The sequence below is a fragment of the Rhinolophus hipposideros genome (genome assembly GCF_964194185.1).
Source record: "Rhinolophus hipposideros genome assembly, chromosome: 1".
Taxonomy (NCBI): domain Eukaryota; kingdom Metazoa; phylum Chordata; class Mammalia; order Chiroptera; family Rhinolophidae; genus Rhinolophus; species Rhinolophus hipposideros.
This window is the reverse complement of record NC_138047.1, coordinates 21,262,960-21,285,045: the sequence shown is the minus strand read 5'-3', so window position 1 is coordinate 21,285,045 and position 22,086 is coordinate 21,262,960. Positions and strand designations below refer to the sequence as shown.

The 22,086-nt window shown below is 45.9% G+C and overlaps 1 protein-coding gene across 7 annotated transcripts in view; it reads right to left on the bottom strand.

The window, feature by feature from the left end:
• The window catches only part of FAM107B (family with sequence similarity 107 member B), a gene marked incomplete at its 5' end in the record, with an annotated part of 199,706 nt that overhangs the window by 8,363 nt on the left and 169,257 nt on the right, over positions 1-22,086 (bottom strand). For 6 of the 7 annotated variants that reach the window (XM_081054189.1, XM_081054191.1, XM_081054190.1 and 3 more), the window contains one exon: positions 1,768-1,951. In XM_081054189.1, the coding sequence (XP_080910315.1) occupies positions 1,768-1,951 (184 nt within the window). Of the gene's footprint in view, positions 1-1,767; positions 1,952-8,634; positions 8,689-22,086 lie in introns of those variants that run through there. The other variant, XM_081054195.1, reaches the window with a different exon arrangement.

The window sequence follows — 22,086 nt, the reverse complement described above, 5'->3', positions numbered from 1 at the left end:
TTCAGAGTTCATAGTTAGAATACATGAGTATTTGTTCCACTAAGCAGTGACGTTTTTGCTTTTATCTTACGATCTCTAAAAGGTGCCTTGGAAAACTCTGAACTAACTGCTACAGGGCTGCGAGCCACATTTGCAGCTTTGAGGGCAAAGGTACAGGGTTCCACCCACTCTTTGCTGAGCCCTGGGAGCTACCCACTGGACTTAAAGATATGCAGACCAAGTTAAGCATTAGGGTCATGTTTTAGAGGGAAAGGCCTAATTACAGATAAGTTTTTCAAAAGGAAATGAGAGGGCATTTTCATAGCCGTTCTCCTTCTGGACTATGCTTCTCCCAGAACACAGTAACTCGGTCCCAGGAAGTCTCAGTAAACACATCCTGCCCCTAGCAGGGGAGCATGTGACCTCCTCCCTTTCAGCTCCAGTGCACGCCAGGGGGACTGCGGGATTCACCCTTATAAACTGAATGCAAGTTTACTCCTTTCTGAATAAGCGCTTAGCTTCTACTGGTCGCTGACACATCAAAGAAAAAAAAATCCGAATTCATTATCATCATTCCCAAAACAAAACAGGACTCTATAATTTCCTAAATAGGCCACGGAATTTGGAGACGATCCTGTCTGGGAAACCATGGTGCTAACTCTTGTAGGGAATAGACAGAAACCTGTGGTTACCCTATGCTAGGATGCTTTCTGTGGCGGAAGTACATCTGCACCCCTGCAGGGGCCCCCAGGGCACAGAGGGGACCTGTTTTCTAGACTTCCCTGCAGAGGTGGGGAGGGGCATGCTGGGTGGATGGGTGATCTAATAGTCTCAGAATCCACATCAAGTTTCATTCTGAAGATCTGAAAAGAGTTCTAAATAGAGCTTACTGGCTCTTCCATACAGAAGGTAACCTAGTGTCCTAATAAATAAAGTAACTTCGTACCCTCTGCTTTCCTGACCTATTGGACCTGACTAGCATCACTTAAAAAGCAGAGTATGCGAACCCAACACCCCAAATTGGTTATGATACAGGGGGAACTAACAGACGGTTTACAAGGAAAATAGAAGGTAAATGTTTTACTCCTCTCCAAAAAACTTAATAATACAAATGATGATAGTAATAATTTAAAATGTTACTTAAAAACAAAGCAAAACACAAGAAAGAGTGTTCTTATCTATTGTTAAGTCTGATGTGGTTTCAGAGACTTCTCCCCACCACTCACAAATGCTAAAGTGGGCATTATTTACACCTGACTCCCACACGTCTCCAAATGTAAGGGGGAAATTCAGAATTTTTACAAATCTAAGAAATAATGCATTTCTCTTTGACTTAGGACACTCACTTTTATCTTTTTTTTTAATTTATTAGGGTGACAATTGTTAGTAAAATTACATAATTTCAGGTGTACAATTCTGTATTACATCATCTATAAATCCCATTGTGTGTTCACCACCCAGAGTCAGTTCTCCTTCCATCACCATATGTTTGATCTCACTATTATCTGTAATCCAGTCCCCTCCATCTAAATTTTAAAATATGCATCCATTAGAGAAAGGACACAGGATCGCAGACTTCTCGCTCAGTAACACGGTGGTGGCAGCTGCGCCTGTAGATGGGTTCCCTTTTTGGAGGGATACCTTGGCTCAAGGATGCTAGAAAGAAGAAAGAAGCCTCCAACATGGTCAAGAAACAAAAACCTCTTTGACGCCTTTGTAGGTGTAATTAAAATTCAATCTAGTTACCTTACTAGTCGCCTAAGAAAACTGCTCAAGAAACCCTCTTACCTTTTTTGATTCATAAGAAGTTCTCGGTGAAGATCTTGGTGGTTGCGGGATGTTTTGACAGGATTGACAAGTTTCTGAGGTCTAATTAGCTCAGGATTGTCATCTTCAATATAGTCTGGCTCAGCCATGATGTTTCTTGGGATGAGGTATGTGTCCTTAAGGTCAGGATCCTCCAATGGGCTGTCTGAAACAGAAAGACAAGACTCCTATGTGGTCTTTTCTGCAAAGCCACCTCGCACTCATGCAGAGGCCCAGCGCAGCTGTGCACGGCACACCTGCGAAACAGCCATCTGCCTGGGTCCACTTTACTACTTCATTGAAAACTCTTCTGAAGCTCTGCGAAAGTAACTGGAGGAGTAAAGGGGAGAGAAGAATGTGCGCATTGTTCTGGGAAGCCCAGGCTAAAGCAGGGTCCCACAGCCTGGCTCTGGTCACTGCTGGTCACACCTTGAGTTTCAGGTCACACAGGACGCTTCCCACAACCACGTCTAAAGACCAACTTAACCCCACACGTAGTAGGTACTCTGAACGTATGTTACATTTAATGAGATACCCTGTTTCCCCAAAAATGAGACCTAGCCGGACCATCAGATTTAACGCATCTTTTGGAGCAAAAATTAATATAAGACCCGGTATTATATTATACCCGGTATATTATATTGTATTATATTATATTATACCCAGTATTATATTATACTGTATTATATTATACTACATTATATTATGTTATATTAAACCCGGTCTTATATTAATTTTTGCTCCAAAAGACACATTTGAGCTGATGGTCCGGCTCGGTCTTATTTTCGGGGAAACACGGTAGAAGGAAATAAATACTCATGGGGGTCAGAGCTGGAAGGAACAAAACTGGCTGAGCGTCAGGGTGGAACCATCTGGCAGGTATCCAATTGCCGCAGACCCCTAGGCACATCTCTTGGTCCTGACCCCATCCCTGCTCCCCTGCCCGACTAATTCTGCAGCCAGTTCTATGACCGTGGACGGAATGGTGATGCCCACATGCCCACAGGAAGGGGATCACGCCCAGGACTGCCACCTCCCCCACCTCTCCAGGGAAGTCTAGAGAATGGTCCCCTCTGTGCCCTGGGGGCCCCAGCAGGGGTGCAGATGTACTTCAGCCACAGAAAGCATCCTAGCATAGGGTAACCACCGGTTTCTCTCTATTCCCTACTAGAGTTAGCACCACCTCTTGTCCAGGTTAAATACCGGTCTAGCAAGGTGCCTGGCACGTGGCAGAAGCTGAATAAAGGTTGAGCCAAATCAAATCTGTACTAAACAGAAAAAGTGGAGAGGTCCTTCATGAACATGCTTCTAGACGAAATAAAAACAGATTCTATCTTTGTTTCTGCCCATGAAATCAAACATTTACATGCGTGTGTGTGTGTGTGTGTGTGTTTACACACGGAGCAGGGGTGAAGGGAGGAGAGAACACAGGGGTGCGCTTCCATGGACTCTGGCATGGCGGTGGGGGGGAGCATTGGAAAAGAGTAAAGATGTGTAGAAACAGAAAACAGGTCCAGCGGCCATCGGCTACAAGCAAGAATTTTGGGTTCAGTCATCAGTGATGTTTTCCCAAATTCCTGAAATGTCCCAGGACAGTGCTATCCGCTAATGCCACCAACAGGAAATGTTGTTTCAAGTGGCAGCCAAAAGTGACCCAGTGTTTTAGACACGGCATCTGCGAGGAGGTGAGCACATCTGATCCCAGCGACAACCCTAAGAGCAGAAGAACTAGAATCTTCACTTTACAGACAAAACGGCGGAACAAAAATTAAATAACCCATCCATGCTAATACTGCCAGGCAGCATAAAGCTCAAAAATAAATGAAAATGAATGTCCTCTGATCTCAAAACCCATGGTCTGTCTACCAAATTATGATGTTTAATATTTCTGTGGAAAAAAATCTTTTGAAAATTAACATGAAAATAAAGAGGATAAACATCCAAAGAAGATAGAACTGAAAACAGAAAAATTATAGATGTGTCATTTGGTTAGGTATTTTAGGTGTAACTATATAATCAAGCCTCAAAATTACCAAATGATAATACACATGTAACAAATTACACCACACACTCCATAATCGCCACCTGCAATGACCTTTTAAAAAAAACACGCCTCCCACCTTCACCAAACGAATTACAAACCTGGCCCATGTTGATTCAGTGGTCCCATCACAGCCGCCTGACTAACACGCTGGCCCTCAGGAAAATGTGCCCTGGGTTGAAATTGGAAATGCACCATACACAACTCTCCGCATTCCCACTTGTCTTTGAGGACCAAAGGCAGTTCCTTCCTAGTTAATCAGTAGACAAGGAGGCCCACACGTTACCATAAAAGGATCTGTTTCTGGGCCCTGTACCTCAGGTTATCTCAGTGACACCAATCAAAGCGATTACCGCCTGGGAAGGTCGGTATCACAGTGGGGGAGGGGCGCCCGGGGGAGCGCGTGGCAGACAGAGGGAAAAGCCTTTCCCTCCCTGCAAAGGCCATAAAGTAGGAGCGAGCCTGCTGGGTGTAAGGAATAGCAAAGAAGCCAGTGCGGCTGGAAGGGAGCGAGCAACAGTGAGGACACGTGGGGGGAGGAGAGTGAGAGGTAACGGGCGCGACTGATGTGGGCACCTGAAGGCCCCTGTAAGGACCCTGGCCTTTATGCTGAGGGACAATGGGGGCCCATTCAAGGTTTTGAACAGAGAAGTGACAAGACCTGACTCACGTTTTTAAAAGATCACTGTCAGCTACTAAGTGGAGAATGGACTGAAGCAGGCAAGGGAGGAGTCAGGGAGGCAGCTACTGCGGGAATGCAGGTACGAGATGGTTTAGGCCAGGATGGTTCAGACAGACCGATCACGGTATATTTTGAAGGTAAAGCCCCGGAAGTTTCCTTACAGACCAGCGACGAGTGAAAGCCATGGAGGAAGCAAGGCCGCCTGCAAGGCCTCTGGCCTAAGCCCCTGCAGGGTGAGCGCTGCTGAGGTGGGAAGGCCGTGAGCAGAGCAGAGCAGATGGGAAACCAGATCCGGAGTTCCCGCAGGCACGAGTTGAGTTTGGGATGCCTGAGCGACACTCAGCGGTGACGGTGGCGGCGAGAAGGCAAAGGCAGCTCTCAAACCCTGGGTGACTCTCCTACGTCCTACTGATTTGATGTCCGTGGTCCCTCACTTCGCTGGCCCTCTTCCCACCAGCCGCCCTCCGTTCCCATTAGTCCCACAAAGATGCCCACTGCCAGTCTCTCCTAGCGGTCGGTGCCCACGTACAGACACGTCTTGGGCTGCGGGGCCAGGAGGTGAGCGGAGCTTTCAGTGTGCAGAATAAACCGGCTTCTGTGCTGAGCCCAGTAAATAAGTTCTAGCTTGTTTTCTTCTGATTTCTCCTTCGATTTGGTGTCTGGGCAGTCCTCCTCCTCCGCCAGGACAGAGCAGCAGGATGGGCCCCGGCGCATCTCCCGGGAGAGAAGCTGGCCCCGGACAGCGGGTGGGCGCTGGAGCGCCTGCTGGACACAAGGGCGCCTGCGTTTCCTTCTTCTTCCCACTGCGCGGCCCTTCTTCACAACATGGAAGCCCCTCAGCCCGAGTCAAGTGCGTAGACGTTAAGCTGCCTGAACCAGGCTGAAGGAGTCCTTGCACCCCTCATACAGAAGACCACACTGGGGGCCGAGAGGGGGCAAACTGACAGGGAGCAACTTCTGTCGCTCTCCATACAGACGTGAGTGGTGGCGGCGGAGGAAGGATCTGGGAGCTGGTTCAGGCCACTTCTCAGTGACGGTCCAGCCCGGAGCCATGACCAACATATGGCAACAACCATCTAAAGGCCCTTCGACTTCCTTCCCTCTGCCAACTCTCTTCCTCATCGCTGCCAAGGCTGGGAAAGGCCCCCGTGAGAACCATGGAGCCATGGAGTGCTTCCATCTCCCAGACCCCATCCTTCGACTGAACAGTTCCAGGCACGCACTGCTCCCTGTTGGCACCTCTCTGCCTTCTCAGCAGCACCTTTGCCGCACCATTCCCTCCAGCAGGGGCGCCGACCCTCGTCCACCCATCCACCCATCCCCGGAATGCCACAGACCCAGTCGTCACTCAGCTCTTCAGATAAATGTCAAATCTCCATGAAGGCTTCCCTAATTCCACAGCCGCACTTACACTCTCTGACCTCTAAACATCTCTGGCATTTTCTTCCCCCTTTTCCTGTATTCACTGATCCCCACCTTGTACGACAGGAATATGTATCTAAACCTTATCATCTTTTCACTGCAAAGGCCACGTCTGGTTTATGTTCACCCTCCTCAGACCCTTTGAACTGGGCCAATAAATATTGCTTCCATTAGGTGACAGTCACAGTTCACTAGCAGTAGGGGGAGCTCCTGAGCTGTCTGCAGGCCATCGCAGCAGGGAAAGCATTGCACATGGTGTTGGGAGAACAGACGTTTCCTCACTGAGCATCAAGTAATTCAAATGCGAGACAGGAAAGAGAAGACAGAAATGTCTGGAAGTAAAAACCCTCTGTAAGTAGTTATTATCTATTACTACAAGAAACATTCTTCCAGAAATAAACATGAAGACGTTCTTTTCATAGTCCCTCCCCTGGTCACGTAACCGATTCATAAAGTAATTTTTTTTTAACGACGTCAGTGAAGAAAAACCAGTGTGGACTCAGTGTAAGAAAAAGAAAACTGTCTTGAGATCTTGGGCAAAGTGTACTAACTTCCCCAACCCTCAGGTCTGCCACCTGTTGGGATGATGGGTGTGGCTGTAGGAACAGGCTGAAACGCGGCTGTGAGTACACTGTATCATCCGGGCACGTCTGTGGGGACTCACTCAGCGCAGCTACTATTCGCCAAACTGCGGGACCAACATCATCACTTATTTTATGAACACTCTGGGAAACCTGTGCACAAAACTCCACCTCTCTAGGCCTTGGTTTCTTCAAAAACGTTAAGTGTTCAACTCAATGATCCACAGGCCTTCTCACTGGTAGCATTCAATGGTTCTAAAACGCATTTGTGCTCCAAACATTAAGAACCTTCTGGAAAGTGTACAAAGGTTTATCACACCTTCCAGAGTGCTACGCAGAGTTCTGAGTGGCTCCAGCGAGATAAGAGCATAGCAAGGCAACAGGCAGGGCCTGTCCTGAGGTGGAGAAGACTCACTGAGAAGTCTTTAAGCGGGTGAATAATAACACAGAATTGGATTTTGGACAGAGACTGACAGGATGCCCTGAAACACACCCCCTAGTAGGTTTCTGCCTTTAAGTTCTGGGCATCAAGACGCGAGGGCATATTACACTGCTCTGTCCCAAAGGTAAGGAAATCCCATCCTTGTTGATGGATTTGTATCCTTGCTCTTCAGTTTTTTCCTTTCAAAAGTTCATTCTGGGCCCAGCTCTGTGCCTATTCAGGCAACTTTGTGCAAGAAGTGAATAACCTTTCCCACAGAAGAAAGGTCACAATGGGGATAATAAAATAAACACATTGCATCTGGGTTTCCCATCAGAATATTTTAGTTCCTGTTGTTCATTTGCATATTTCTACATCAAAAAGGTAAAATTTAAAACCTCACCCTATGAGATTTAAAAATCAGGATTTACAGGTTATGCTAAGTTTCACAGTTACCTAAATATTTAAAATCTAATTGTACCTAGAAGCACTAATAGGTGAATCCTTTTGAAAGCAGTGCCTGGAGCACGACAGTTATACAGTTTGCAGGTGTATTGTAAGCAATCAAAACCTTTGAACCTCTCCAGCTACCTCTGGAAAGTTAAATTTCCAAGGCATCCTTTCAGACAATCTGTTTCCCAGACTGTCTCTAAGAGATCCTCTGACAATGCCCTGACAATACCTGAAAGGTCCAAGTCCTTAGGACTGCAGGCCAGGAAACTCCAGGCCTGGGTCAGTCTGAAAGGCAAAAGGCTCTCCCTGGATCCCTAGCCATTTGCCTCAGCACCCATGCTTCCCACCAGGGAGGACAGCCGTGGCCCGGGGGAGAAAGGTTAAGAGAAAGAGCTAAGTGAGCTGAGTTGAGAATTTCTCCCAAACAGCAAAGGCTTTCACTGACAAACTCCTGACCAGCCTGGCGCTGAGGCGAACCTAAAACTCAGTCTTGGACCCTCTGGTACCCAAAGGCGCTGGACAAGTCCCCGGAAGACCCGTATGGCCACAAAGAGAACCTAAGGCTTACAAACGATGCCCAGTCAGAGCGCAATCTGCACAAGCACAAAACTGTGACTTTTCCAACTCTGCTCAGCCCCGCTACGGCTGGAACTCCAGACTTTCAAAAAATGGGCTGCAAATATGCCGCTGGACAAATGCCAAACAGTGACGCTCTTGGGAAAATACCAAAGTCACTTTCTCATCAGTTTTTTCATCCTCCCAAAAATGTATTTTTACAAAAAAAGACACATATGTTATATTTAGAAAATGGGAAAGGAGAAAAGAAACATTGGGAAGACAGAATAGAGGCCAATATCAAAGATAAGTTGGCCCAGGGAGAGGTGAGACCAACCAATAGATGGCGATGGCCCCACACAGAACTGGTGTCCCTTTCCATAAGGACAACCAGAGGGCAGTGATGACACCTGGGACCCACAGCACTGTGAGTGAAAGCACACACCGGAGGCCCCAGAGATCCGCCGTGACAGGAACCCATTTTGGAGCCATTGTGTGTCTGCTCTCAACGTGCATAAGCTTCTCCCCATCCTGTAACCCTCTCACCGGCCCTATGATGTGGGGCTTAATTTTCACAAAGTCCGCGAAGAAGGCTCAGAACACTTCCAGAATGTGGGTTCCAGATCACGCTGCCTGGGTGTAAAATCCAGCTTTCTCATTTACTGTACGCGTGCCTTGGGGCGTGTTTCCTCACCAGGTAAAAACAAACGGGTGGCCGGTTAGCTCAGTTGGTAAGATGTTCCTAACACCAGGGTCACCGGTTCGATCCCCACATGGGCCAGTGTGAGCTGCACCCTCCACAACTAGATTGAAAGAACTACTTCACTTGGAGCTGATGGGTCCTGGAAAACCACACTTAAATAAATAAAAGTTTAAAAAAACAAAACAAAACAAAAACAAATGGCAGATTATCTCAGAGGGTTGTTATGAAGAGTACCTGAGAAATGCATACCAAATGCAGGGCCTAGAAATAGTAAGCCTTCAGTGAATGTCACCTGCTGTTGTGCTGTCATTGGCAATAAATAACAATAATTAGTAATGATAACACTGTTATTGCTGCCCAAGGTCATACAGCTACTCAAGGGCAAACTGGGATTTGAACTTGGGTCTGTCTGAATCCAATGGGATGCTCTTAAGCATTCCACTTTCTGGTCTGGGATAACAAGGGGGAAGAACTGGGTTTCACTTCAACGGGATGATTTTCCCTGTCTCTCCAAAAGATTGTAGAAGCTTTCTAACATCACAGCTTTATAATCCCCAATAGAAAACATCTTGTAGAAGACCACACTCAAGTGAGGATAAAAAGGAAGGAAAGACACATTTTCTTTAAAACACACAAATATTTACATAGGAATGTTCCCAGCAGTGCTATTCATAACAGCCCCACACTAGAAACAGTCTACATGTCCATTATCAGGAGGATGGGTAAATAAACCACGGCGCACTGATACAATGGAATGCCACCCAGCAATGAGAATGAAGGAACAGGCTGCAAGTAACAGCACAGCTGAATCTCACAAATACAGTGATGAGCAAAAGAAGCCAGTCACACAAGCAGCATCCATACAGGATGAATGCCTGTATGCCACATTCAAACACTGGCAAAACCAAGCTTTGGTGTTAGATGTCATGATAATGGTTATCTGGGAAGTGGGTAGTCAGCGGAAGGAGATAAATGGGGCTTGTTCTGCGAATGTTCTGTTTCCTGATACAGGTTCTGGTTACACAGGTGTGTTACCGCTGAAAATTCACCAGTCAATACACTTCACTGGCCTCTGTCCTTCTCTGTACGTACAGTATAACTCAGTTGGTACGGTCAGTACATATTAAATAGCTATTAAATTTACTCTCTAGGGATCATTTGGTGGCGGTTACATTATTACTGTTTTGTTATTTCATCCTTTTGAAACCACATCCAGTCCATGAGAAGTAACAGAGCATAATGCAAAAGAGCACCAGGTTTGGAGAGCACCTAGCTTGGAGCAGACTCCCGGTTATGTCACTTACCAGTTACATGATTTCGTACACATTACGATACCTGAGTCTTGATTTCCTCATAACTGTAAAGTAGAACTGGCACACCTACATTAGCAGACTTATAAGCATTAAAGAAACCTTATGGAAAACATTCACCATGCACAGCACCTGCCCATGTGGCAGGTGCTTCATAAACTGGACAGTTAAATAGTCCCAACAAATCCATTCATTAACCTAACTCCCCCATTCATTAATGTCTCGTGAACAGTGCAAATGGATGGCCACACACTACAAGTATGCTAGTTCAGACAAAGTTTAATGAATGAACACAACCTTGGCCTCTGCTCATGTTTGAATTTGGAGTTAGGTAGGTGACAGAGAGGGACAGTGAAGGAGAGAGCACGGGGTGGTGGTGGAAAGGTCCCTAATCGGCCAGGCCAAAGCACAGAGGAGCGTGCAGCCCGCCAACGCCCTGAAAATCCTGGTAACTTCCTAGTCTCTGTGCTTCAGTCTTCCTACCCACATTCGCTCTGATTTCTCAATAATCTGTTGTCAATAACTACTCTGAGCGCAGAGCAGTTATGTAAAACGAGGAAATCTACAAAAATACAACATCTCCAAGGTTAGCCCGATATATGTCAGGTAAATCGTATCAATATCACAACTAAATTAACTTCCCATGTCCGTCATGAAACCTGAACTAAGGACCCACAGCTAGATAACAACGCTACCAAAAAGCCAAAGCACAAAACAGGCAAGATCTTTTCACATAAGGTTTTAAATAATGTTCAATTCATGGCTGTGGAAAAGAGAGGGCAGATTAGCAACAGGTGGAGGACAGGTACTGGAAACGTCCTAAAAAAGCACTGCAATATTGTACATTTCTGCCTTTCTCTCTAACGGTACCATATATAAAGTTTACTACTTCTGCATGTCTAAAATCAAGTTTCTATACCACTAAAAATGCATTTATACTCACATTTAACAAAAAATTTACTCAAGTACATACAAGGGATCTCCGGAAAGGAAACCCCTGGGGCAGCAGCTCAGAGAGCGTGGGGGGGCCCGACACCCTGGGTGCCTGATCGCTGCTGACAGTCAACAAATCAAAGTCTGGGCTGCTTTCCATAGAAACCAGCATATCAATCCTGCAACTTCAGCTCTTCTGTCTTCCCGCTCCTCAAAGTCCAATGCTGTGCTGTGCTAAAAAGAGGAGTTTTCAATATTGCCCAATGATATCATGCCCAAAGCCGAGGTAAAAAGATTTTTTAAAGGAAAAGCAGTTCTTGACTAACCTGGTTTTGCTAGAAAATTGGATATTCAGCTAACTGGGAAAGAGTGTGAAGACAAAATATAAAGAGAAAACGAAAACAAAACCAAAAACACCCTGGCGGTGTGAGAAAAAAGAGGGCTCTAGGTAGAACAAAACTAATATAAATAAAAAATCACTACGTTGCTGGGTTGGGGGAGGAAGTGAACTTACTGTGTTTCCCCGAAAATAACATCGGGTCTTATGTTAATTTTTGCTCCAAAAGACGCATTAGGGCTTATGGTCAGGGGATGCTCTCATGAAAATTCATGCTAGGGCTTATTTTTTGGTTATGGCTTATTTTCAGGGAAACACGGTAGTTAAAGAGGTGATTAAAATCCTACAGGGCCCTGAGCCAACTATAACATCCCCTTTTCCTGGCAGGCTGGTCCCTGGTGATGTTTTCACTCAGACACCTAACCAAGTCCTAGAACTTCAGATAAGACAGGAATTCTTCACACTCCCTCCCTCCCTCGGCCTCCAGGGCAGATTCCAGAAGTCCCTGGCAGACTGCGGCATGACCCTAATTCTGTGAGCAGTGAGTGATGGGAGGGAAACACGTCCCTCCACCTTGGCCAACAGCAGCCCGTGTCTGAAAGAAGGAGAAAGGACGACCAGACGTTTGGCATCGCCACAGCGGGAGGTGCCACGCAGCACAGCTGGAGGAAGGCAGTCCATACCAGACAGAGCATGTCAGAGCCCGCTAGGCTTCTCGCTGCTGCACGTCCCAGCCTGCTTTGTCCTAGCTGAAGCACGAAAGCACAGAACGGCTTCTCAACCAAACGCATGCATTTGCGCTTATTTCCAAGAAAATGGTTGTACCTGAGTACTAATCTAGAGATATTTATTTCAACCGGGAAGGGCTTTCACAGATACCGTCCTTACCAACTGCTACCTACAGGCAGATATTCCTTCAGATTAAAGGTCGGGACTGGGCGTGTTGTGGGTTTTCCAAAACTGCTCAATAAAGCTTATTAGGAGGAAAAAAACAAAAAGATCCTGTGCGCTGGCCCTCAAGGTCTGTCCACAAGGGCTTTGACCCGTGAAGCAGGCAAGGACAAAAAGCCACCACTGGGTCATTAATAGAAACAGGTGACAGAAAACAAATTCCGTGAGACAAACATTCCCTGCCTACGCAGGGTTCCTCCTCGCACAAGAGCCCACGTCCAGGGGTTTCCCTCAGGGCTGCGAGGGCTCCTGGCTTCGTAGGATCCGTTCTCTTCAGCCTCTCCCGGTGGTTCGAGACCACTGCCCATCTCCTTCTCGGTCAGAAAGCCAGCCCTGCAGACAGCCCTCTCTTGGTTCTCCTCCCTCTCAATCTGTCAGTGCCACAGGTCTTCAGGAACAGTCCCTAGCCCTACACTCCTCTCTCTGTCTTGCCTTTGGAGGTGCCACACGCTCAGCCCTTTCCCAAGATGAGCAATTGGGACAGAGTGTGTGACTCTCTCCACGAATCTCCTGTGGCCACTCCTCGAGAGCCGTCTCCCTCTCATCGGGACGACTGAGTACAATTTTACTTGATCTCCCTCCCCCCATTAATTTGACACTTATCATGAGTCCATTTTTTCATGTATTTCCAAGTTGTTTCCCTTTAAGGAAAGAAATGTGGCCCCGCCCCCAAGAAGGGAAGAGCCCGGTGAGGGCTGAAACCCTCTCCCAGCTCTAGCACACGCCTCATATGCACGCCATACAGAGCAGGAGCCACGGGTGACTGGTTGCCACAGAAGCCCTGGTGGGAAGCTCGGGCCACGGACTCCTCGCACCTTTGGCTGAGCTCGTGGGGGCCACCAGCATCCCTGGCTGTACTCCTACTGCCCCCCCTGCACCATGCTTGTGTCACACCGTGGGCACCCACACTACTGTAATGAGTGAAGGCGGCAAACACAGAAGGGTGAGAGGATCCAAACGAAGTAACTCATTCCATGAAGCCTTTCCTGATTCCTCTCGAGGTTTCCCTCCTTTTTCCATCCCCACAGGACATTGCGAATACTTCTCTTTGGATACTTCCGTCTGCTTCCATTAAAACTGGCACTTTTCTTATCCCTCATATTAAACTTACTCCTTTCTGAACTCAGAGACATCGCCGTGTGCCTTTCACATGTTATTTGATTAAATATGACCAGACGACACAGGTCAAAAGCTGTGTACAGTTCAGGTTTACAGAAGGAGCCAAACCCAGGGCCGGGGAGTTTGACTCATGCTTTGAACAAATTCTGTCGTCACCTGATCATAAAGGAGCTTAGCATGAGGTAGAGACAGGGCCTGCTTTTCCTGGTGCAGATCAGAACAGGGTAGCAAGTGCCCGTTTTTGTAAACCAGCAGATTATGCTCCCTCTTGAATAAGATGGCCCAATAAAACCCTCCCTAAACGTCCATTACATTAATTGCTGTGTATGAGCACTGAAAGGTAACTCAGATTGTTGTCTGGTGGGAAATAAATGTGAGTACATTGGCTTGCATCAATATTCCCAGGAAGTCATTAGTACTTCATTAATATGCAGACCCTTAATCTGCACAAACCTCTCAGCAACTGAAATGCTGTCCAATTAACAGATTTCTTCAATAATTGATCACCTTAAACTCGGCCTTAAAATTGCCTTAGCCTGATAAATTACACGTATCAAATAATATTTGGTAGATGACCATTAACTGATTCAGAGTTTCTCTCTCTCCTACATAAAGCAGCTGGATGAGACCGGAAGTTCAAGGACCCTTCATTTTATCAGTGAAGCGTGTTCTGTGGTCTAACAGTGTCACCCAGTGGTAGAAGACACAGTTTGTGTTCAGAGCAGCTGTTGCTTTTTAAAAGAAATATGTGTCACGTGTGTTTTTTTACTAAAAGGAAAAGAAGACAACCAATTTGTTTTTTTTAACTGAACTAAGAAAACGAGTATGCGACAATTCCAGAAAACTTGGGACTGCTGCAAGAAGAGAGTTACCCTACATCCAAGGTTACTTTGAAGTCTGGGGACCACGCAGGAGTGTGTAGATCTGGGGAGAGGACCGGGAAAGATCCTGTGACACGGGGGTAGTGCAGGTTTGACTCTAAATCAATTCAGAGTCCCTGGGCAAGGCCACAGGTCCAGAGTCACCCCTGCTGTCTGCTTTACTTTCCACCATTCAACCACTTCAATTCTCCAAAGCTCAGCTCTTCCAGAACAAGGAAGAGCCAATTCTGGTGCAAGGTTGGCTATCTGATTTTTAAAACGTATGAGGTGAAATTTAATTGAAAATAATGAATTATTTATTTCCTTATCTGTAAAACGAGAAGGCTGGAGCAGATGACCCTTGAGATCCCTCACTAGTTCTAACATTCTGATAACACATATTTGTTAGCCTAGCTTATCTGGGCTTAGGGCCCAGGATTGCGGAGCTTTGTCCCACGATGGGGGCCCATTGGACCTGGGGAAGGTGCTCCTCTTACATTCTACACACAGCCCACCTTGGCTTCTGTTCCCAGACTTCTCCACATGACATCTGCGCTGACTAGGTTTGCTCGTAGTGATGCTGGATTCCCCAGCTAAAGCCACCCTCACTCTACATCCTCCTACACAGTCTCAACTGTGAGGCCCAGACTATAGATGTCCACCCAGGATGGAGCATGGACTAAACAGTATTAAACTAAAACTCCAAATCCAGGGGGCTCCTAGGTCTCACATGCACAAATCACACATATATTGTAACTGATAAATAAAAACGAAGCACTACTTATTCTTCTTTGCATAAAATCACCTATATCGAGTACATATCGTGCACCATAATTCTATTAATTCAAGTCTGAATCCTAAGCCTACTCTGAAATCAAGCCACAGTGCAGCGCTGTGCTCCGCCCCTGGTTTCTCTTGATTTACCTTGGTCTTCTCTATAAATCCAGTCTTCTTGCCTATTCCCACCACAGCACAAATACACATAAGCTGTATAAAGTTGATGACAGTTTTTTCCTCTTCATTTACTTACATTCAGAAAATCAGTGTCTACTCTCACAGACTATTCATAAGAAGATAAATTTTTGCTACATCCTTTCTGAAGAATGTGTTGACAGTATACAACAAAAGGATTTCACATGTATACACCTTTGAATCGAGTAATTCCACTTTTAGGAATTTATCCCAAGAAGATAATTAGACATGGACACAAAATGTCTGGATAATATTTTATCTATGATCTGTGATAGTGAGAAAAACAGGAAACCATTAGCTATCCAATAATGGAAAACAATGCAGCTTTAAAATCATATTATTAGAATAAATAATGAAAGGGGAACTACTCACAATGCATCAAATGGGAGAAAAATATCAGGTTCCAAAACAATGTGCCCTTTATTTTCTATGATGTGTGTTTGTGTGTACAGAAGCTATTCGAGTGTAGCCCAAGGACCAGGGGCATCAGCACAGCCAAAGGAACTCGTTAAATGCAGATGCCAACCTGAGAGCTACTAAACAGAATCGCTGGGGGTGGGCCCAGCAATCTGTGTTTTAATGTTTCCTATATGCCGCACAACCTTTGAGGGAGATACTAAAATTTTCCCCACTGTACAGATGGGAAAATTGAGGCCCAGAGAGGTGAGGTAACCCCTAAGGCTACAAAGCGAAGTGGCGGCATCACGCGCACACGACTAGCTCCAGAGACCATGCTCTTAACCACTTTGCTCTAGGGCCGCTCTAGGTTAACCCTCATAGGATTCAAAGTGTGCGCTGTGCTCGTTCCCCTGAATCGACAGCAACAAGCATCCCCCCTATTGTTTTGTCTTCTTCATAGTGTTTTGGCACTTCTATTACAAAGTGGTTGGAGGAGAGGGGTGTGTTTGGCGCTATGGCTGGCACCACCACTGACATACTTCTTGGTGAGTACCTGCTTGACATCTCTGAAGGCTATAAAAACATATTTAGATTTAAGAGCACATTCCATAGCAGCCACCGTGAGCAGAAGCATGAATGCTCACCAGGGATAGGCCGGAGCATGAGACGAACTACATAGAGAAGGCCTTCCGATTGCTGGTGAAAGTGAAGCTGCCCCGTGGCAATCCTATAAACACACTCCACAAACCACTTGGCCCACCCTCTTTGAAGTTATGCAACTTTTGATCAATTTCGTTTACTTTTCGGGTTTCTGCATTATTTCAAAATTTACACATAATACTTAAATTTTTATATTATACTATTTTATATTCACAAAGTTCAAATTTGCTAGCGAATGCTACCAGACTTTATTCCCAAACTGAGAATTCCTGAATAAGGAAGTCTTCCCTAGCACTTTTATTATATGTCATTTTCTAAGGAGGAAACACCTCAGTCATTCATTTCAGGAAACTACAAAGGGGATGGACTGTGAAGATGGTTAATTTAGGCCTAGTCACTCCCAAGAGGAAGGAAACTACACAGACTAGCAAAAATTTCCAGCTGGACTAGCTTTCAAAACCCTCAAACATTCCTGTCTTCAAGAATTGAAGAATCATTCCGTAAAATGTATGACCTGGTCCAACTGAGCAACCAAACAAATCTTTTCAAAAGAGGAGACAATCTTCAAAAGGACTTACTGACAGACGTGTACGAAGAAACACGGAGACCATGTGTTCAACTTCCTCATGATCACAGATGAAGAAACTGAGGCCGTTGTCACAGTGACCTGGCTAAATGCACAAAGAAGGTGGCAACGCCTGGACTAGAACCGGGACCTGCTTCCGGCCAAACTCTGCTGGACCACACAGCCTCTCTTTCACTTCTGACTCCTACCCTGAACTTTCTACATTGATTTTTCCACATTTCCTACTGATGGGGGTGGGGGGCGGGGGGGCACGAGCACCAACACAACCATTAATATTACCTCTTGATCAGTAACTAGATGGCATCTTTGAAGACAATAATATGTTTAAATTATAAGTATATTTTAATAACAGTACCACTGTTCTATGTACTTCTCTATCCTGCCAAATTCCAGAAGAGTACAAAGTCATTGCGATGATTAAAAAAAAGAAGAAGAAAGCCTCTCAAAGTAGGAAAAAATAACTCATTTGCCTTTTTTTTTCACCTGAAATAGTAACACTGAGCATCTCCAATGATGAAAAACAGTGACTGTTCAGACACAGTAACTTCAGCCATCCTCTTTAGACTCTCCATTTACCATCTCATCCTTTTCTTATTAAAACTGATGCTTCCTCAAGTATCAGGCATTCTGGATATAATTAAATAATAAACCACTGGAAAAGTCAAAATCAGCCCTGCTAACAACCAGAGACGACAAGACTGACGTACTGACAACTCCCTCCCAATATTGCCATCAGAACGTAAGGAATGCTCAGAGTGGGACATGGACGTGCCCACACGACCACTGCAAAAATGACTACACATCCCCATTTCTCGCTAACGTGTGATTGCTAATTGTTAGACTTAGTGACAACTCTAACCCCACATTCCTCTCCTGCCACCGAGATTAAAATTGTTAAGCTACCTAATCACTGAATTGGGCCTTATTTCCTGACCACATCCAACCCAAATCCGACCCCATTTTCTCTAACTCCATCTTCAAATCGCCCAGCACGAGCACCAACCCAACTCTGCCTTTCCAAGAAAATCCCAACATTCTCCTGGGCTCCATCCACCTACTACAGCAAACTAAATGAACCAAACTTCAGCATGACTACACGTGGGGTGCTGGTGGCTGCTGGCTGATGGGATTCAACACACGTTTGTTTTACTAGGTCACCAGTAATGTGAGGTAGAGTAGAAAGAACCTTAAAGGGCCACCAACCTCGATCCTGACTTACCACTTCTCTGGGTCTGTTTCCTTACTGCTAAAATGACAGCCAGTAATCCTATCATTTTACAACTTCTCACCTCAGATCTGCTCAACGTCAGCCATACCCTGGGTCAAACAGATCTGCTGCTATAGGAGGATGTACTCTGACTCCCAATCCTTCAACTTACTGTTTCACCATTAGAGTGTATTTGGAGACCTTCATTTTTCACTCAAAGGAAAAAGGAGACCTTCGTGCCAGAAACAATGGATACAATTATTTTCTTTTTCTACATGGCTAAAATGCTTCCTAATTATAAGAATATAAGTTGACTGATATTTGATTTCTTCTTCCACAATGAAAATGGGACATGTCGCGTACGGGTCTTCGGAGGATTGTCTGGTTCTAACTAAACCCCAGAGAGCAGCTATGTACTTAACCCAGGTACTTTTCACAAAAGTCTGTTCTCTAGCTTATCTCACGGGTTTTCTGTGAACCACAAAGGGCCAACCTTGTTATGGAGAACGCAGAACCAAGGTTGGAATATTAAACCAACCGTCGTCAGCAAGACCAGCATCAAGAGTGTTATCCCTGCATGGTCACCGTGTCCCTCCTGTGAGTGAGCCGTGGCCCGGGGCCTACAGACCTAGAGGCGTGAAGCCTGGTCCCTGACGTCCAGAGCTCACAGCAAGCGGAGAACACAGCGCCAGCACACCAGAGACACAGCCTAATATGTCCCTTTTGAGGATGGGAAGCCCAGGGAAGTCTCCTAAGACGATACCGCCTTCCCTCCCCAAAAGGGGGAATTCCTTTGTAACCGACGTCAGGGACAATTCTCTGGGACACCGGGAAGGATACGTGACTAAAAGTCACCAAAACCCCAGGGGTTCATTGTACCTTACACAAGCATCTGGAATTGGACTGTCCAAGGCTATGTCAGAGCTCACTGGCGACATGAGCGCCCTGGGCTGTTCTCATGGCTCTGCTGTCTCAGCAGCCCGGTGCGCCTCCAGGAGGACAGGCACCTGGGACAGCCTCCCTCTCTCTTCGTCTGGGAGGGAAGTCGCTCCCAGAAGCCCCTGGGGCACTTCTCGCACCTCATTGGCCAGAACTGTGTCACGTGACTACCACAACTACAGAGGCTGCTGGGACAATGCAAACATGGCAGCCCAGCAGTGAAGAGCACTGAAGAGGGAACAGCATGGCTGTCGCGTAGACAATCCACTCTGCCGCACACACAGACTGTTCCGGGCTGAATGTGTCCCCTCCTCCAAAACAATGCGCATGTTGAAGCGGAATTCCCCAATACTTGGAGTGAGTCTTTTGTGAGGTGATCAGGATCAGATGAGGTCATGAGGGTGGGGCCCATGATGAGATTACTGTCCTTGTAAAGGGAAGACACCAGAGCTCACTGTCTGTCTCCGTCACGAGAGGACCTGGTGAGAAAGCTGCCGTCTCCCAGCCAGGAAGAGAGTCCTCACCAGGAAGCGAACCGGTTGGTACCTTCATCCTTCCAAGCCCCCAGAATTGTGAGAAATAAATGTCCACTGTCTACGCCACCCGGTCCAGAGCATTTTGTCACGGCAGACTGAGACATACTCAATTCAAGTCTCTTCCGTGGCTCTCCGACCTCCTGACAAGGGGCTCATCCGGCCCCCGTGCGTGAGCTCACTGGGCTACGCTCGTCCTCAGACCCGAAGCTGAAAGGGCCTCGACAGCAATGATTATTTCTTAGAAGCGTTTCGTCCTCGCAGCATCTTTAATGAAAGCGTCAAAAAGCAACAAAGACGGTAGACTTTTTAATGGAAACCCTTTCAGTCTTCGCGTTTCCATCTCCACAAAACCTCCCTTTTTAAACTAAGGAGGTTTTGGCAAAAGTTCAAATAGAAACACATTTGGAGTGGGTGTGGGCCCCCGGAACAGGGAGGAAACTATACTGACTCGTAACTTTCTCTGCTTGAACTCTGCACATTAATTCAACTCCCTCTGGAGGCTTGTCATTCTAAGAGACCGGGCCTTACCATTTTCCCACAGACTGTCTTACAGTCACAGGAAAACAAAAGCAAGGCATCCCCAGCTCCCGCAGACCAACTGCTTACCATAAACAGTTATTTCAGTCACCCCTATCTCCTAGGCACATCCAATCCAGAAACTGGGTTTGATTACCCTGTGGGGCTACGCCGAAGCCTTGACTATCTCTATGTACACAAATAGGCAGAGGAAAATGAAAAAGGAGAAGAAATGACGGCAACCTACTTGGCAAGCAAGGAACACAGAAAAACGAATGCTTAAAAGCAAACAGCCCACATTAAGATGAGCAGACATAAGGTGTCACCATGTCTAAAAAGCGGAACAGCCTTTCTCCTAACTGGAATGGCAGGAGGCTCACGGTTTTAGGAAATAGTCAAGGTTTCAAAAATTCATAAGCTTCTGGAGCAGAGACCAAGGAGAAATAAGCACTTAATTTTAGTGATAAGGAACAGATACTTCAGTCAGAATCCAGATCCTACAGAAGTTGAGTGATTTCATTCATCTTCATTCAAACAGGATGCTCTTACGAACAATTTATGACTACTGCCATATTTACTATACACTGAATTGATGACTACTGTCTCATATTTACTACGTAGCTTCCATCTTCAAGTAAATTCTCTCTCTTAAAATAAAGCTTTAACAATCATTCCTTCTTCCCCCCATGCAAGTATGTAGAACTCAAACCACCTAAAACTATGTCTACAGCACCCAGGTATTACACCGTGTCTACAGGGCCCGGGTATTACACCGTGTCTACAGCACCCGGGTATTACACCGTGTCTACAGGGCCCGGGTATTACACCGTGTCTACAGGGCCCGGGTATTACACCGTGTCTACAGGCCCCGGGTATTACACCGTGTCTACAGGCCCCGGGTATTACACCGTGTCTACAGGGCCCGGGTGTTACACCGTGTCTACAGGGCCCGGGTGTTACACCGTGTCTACAGGGCCCGGGTGTTACACCGTGTCTACAGGGCCCGGGTGTTACACCGTGTCTACAGGGCCCGGGTGTTACACCGTGTCTACAGGGCCCGGGTGTTACACCGTGTCTACAGGGCCCGGGTGTTACACCGTGTCTACAGGGCCCGGGTGTTACACCGTGTCTACAGGGCCCGGGTGTTACACCGTGTCTACAGGGCCCGGGTGTTACACCGTGTCTACAGGGCCCGGGTATTACCACCGTGTCTACAGGGCCCACATCCTTGACCACCAGGGATTAGACTTTTGCCCCAAATACCAACATATGCTCTGTCAGGCTACTCACTCTGGCATTTCAATCAAATCTGTTATTCCATAATAATACTACAGTCAGACAAGGTTTTCACCAAATCTTGGCCCATCATCAAATTACTGAAACCTGCAGCAGTACAGTAATACTGACTAAACAAAAGAAGAGGATGGACTGGTAACTGGTAAATGCTCTACCCAACCGCAGTTCCACATGAGCTGGAAAACTGCTTCTCTCTCTGCCTGAAGTCTCCCACGCTTTAAATATTCTTATTTCTTTTGTTGCAATAGGATCCATGACTCAAAACTCAGTTTCCAGAAACTTTCCATCAGCTTTGACTTCTCACAGCTCTTATCTAAAAGTTCAGGACTATATTTTAATAGTGTCTGTTTTAAAATCCACCCAAATAGGAGTTACTGGTTAATTGAATTAAATAAGAAAGGCAAGGACAAATGACATGTCAACACATTTGTAATGAAAACTTGTGCTCTACTTACAGCTGGTTATAAAGGAAATCATTAATCGCTTCCGGAAGAACAATTATAAAATAATTCCCTCACAAGGAACTCCAGATTATCAAGATAGCCAACTACTGCCATTTTGCCTTAAAAAAAAAAAATCTGAAAAGCTTAAAGTAAGATAGTTTTGCCTGATTAACTATTCAAAGTAAAATGCAGCCAAAGGGCCATGAGAAATGGGATGATTCTTTAAAAAATGTAAGGCAATTCAGAGTTCAAAGAACAAAATCTGGAAATAAATTCTCTCCTCTTCAGTTTGTGATCTTACAAATATTAAACAGAAAAAGATTTCAAGTATGTGGGGCTACAATTTATCTGAGATTTTAAAATTCAGTTTATAGTACAA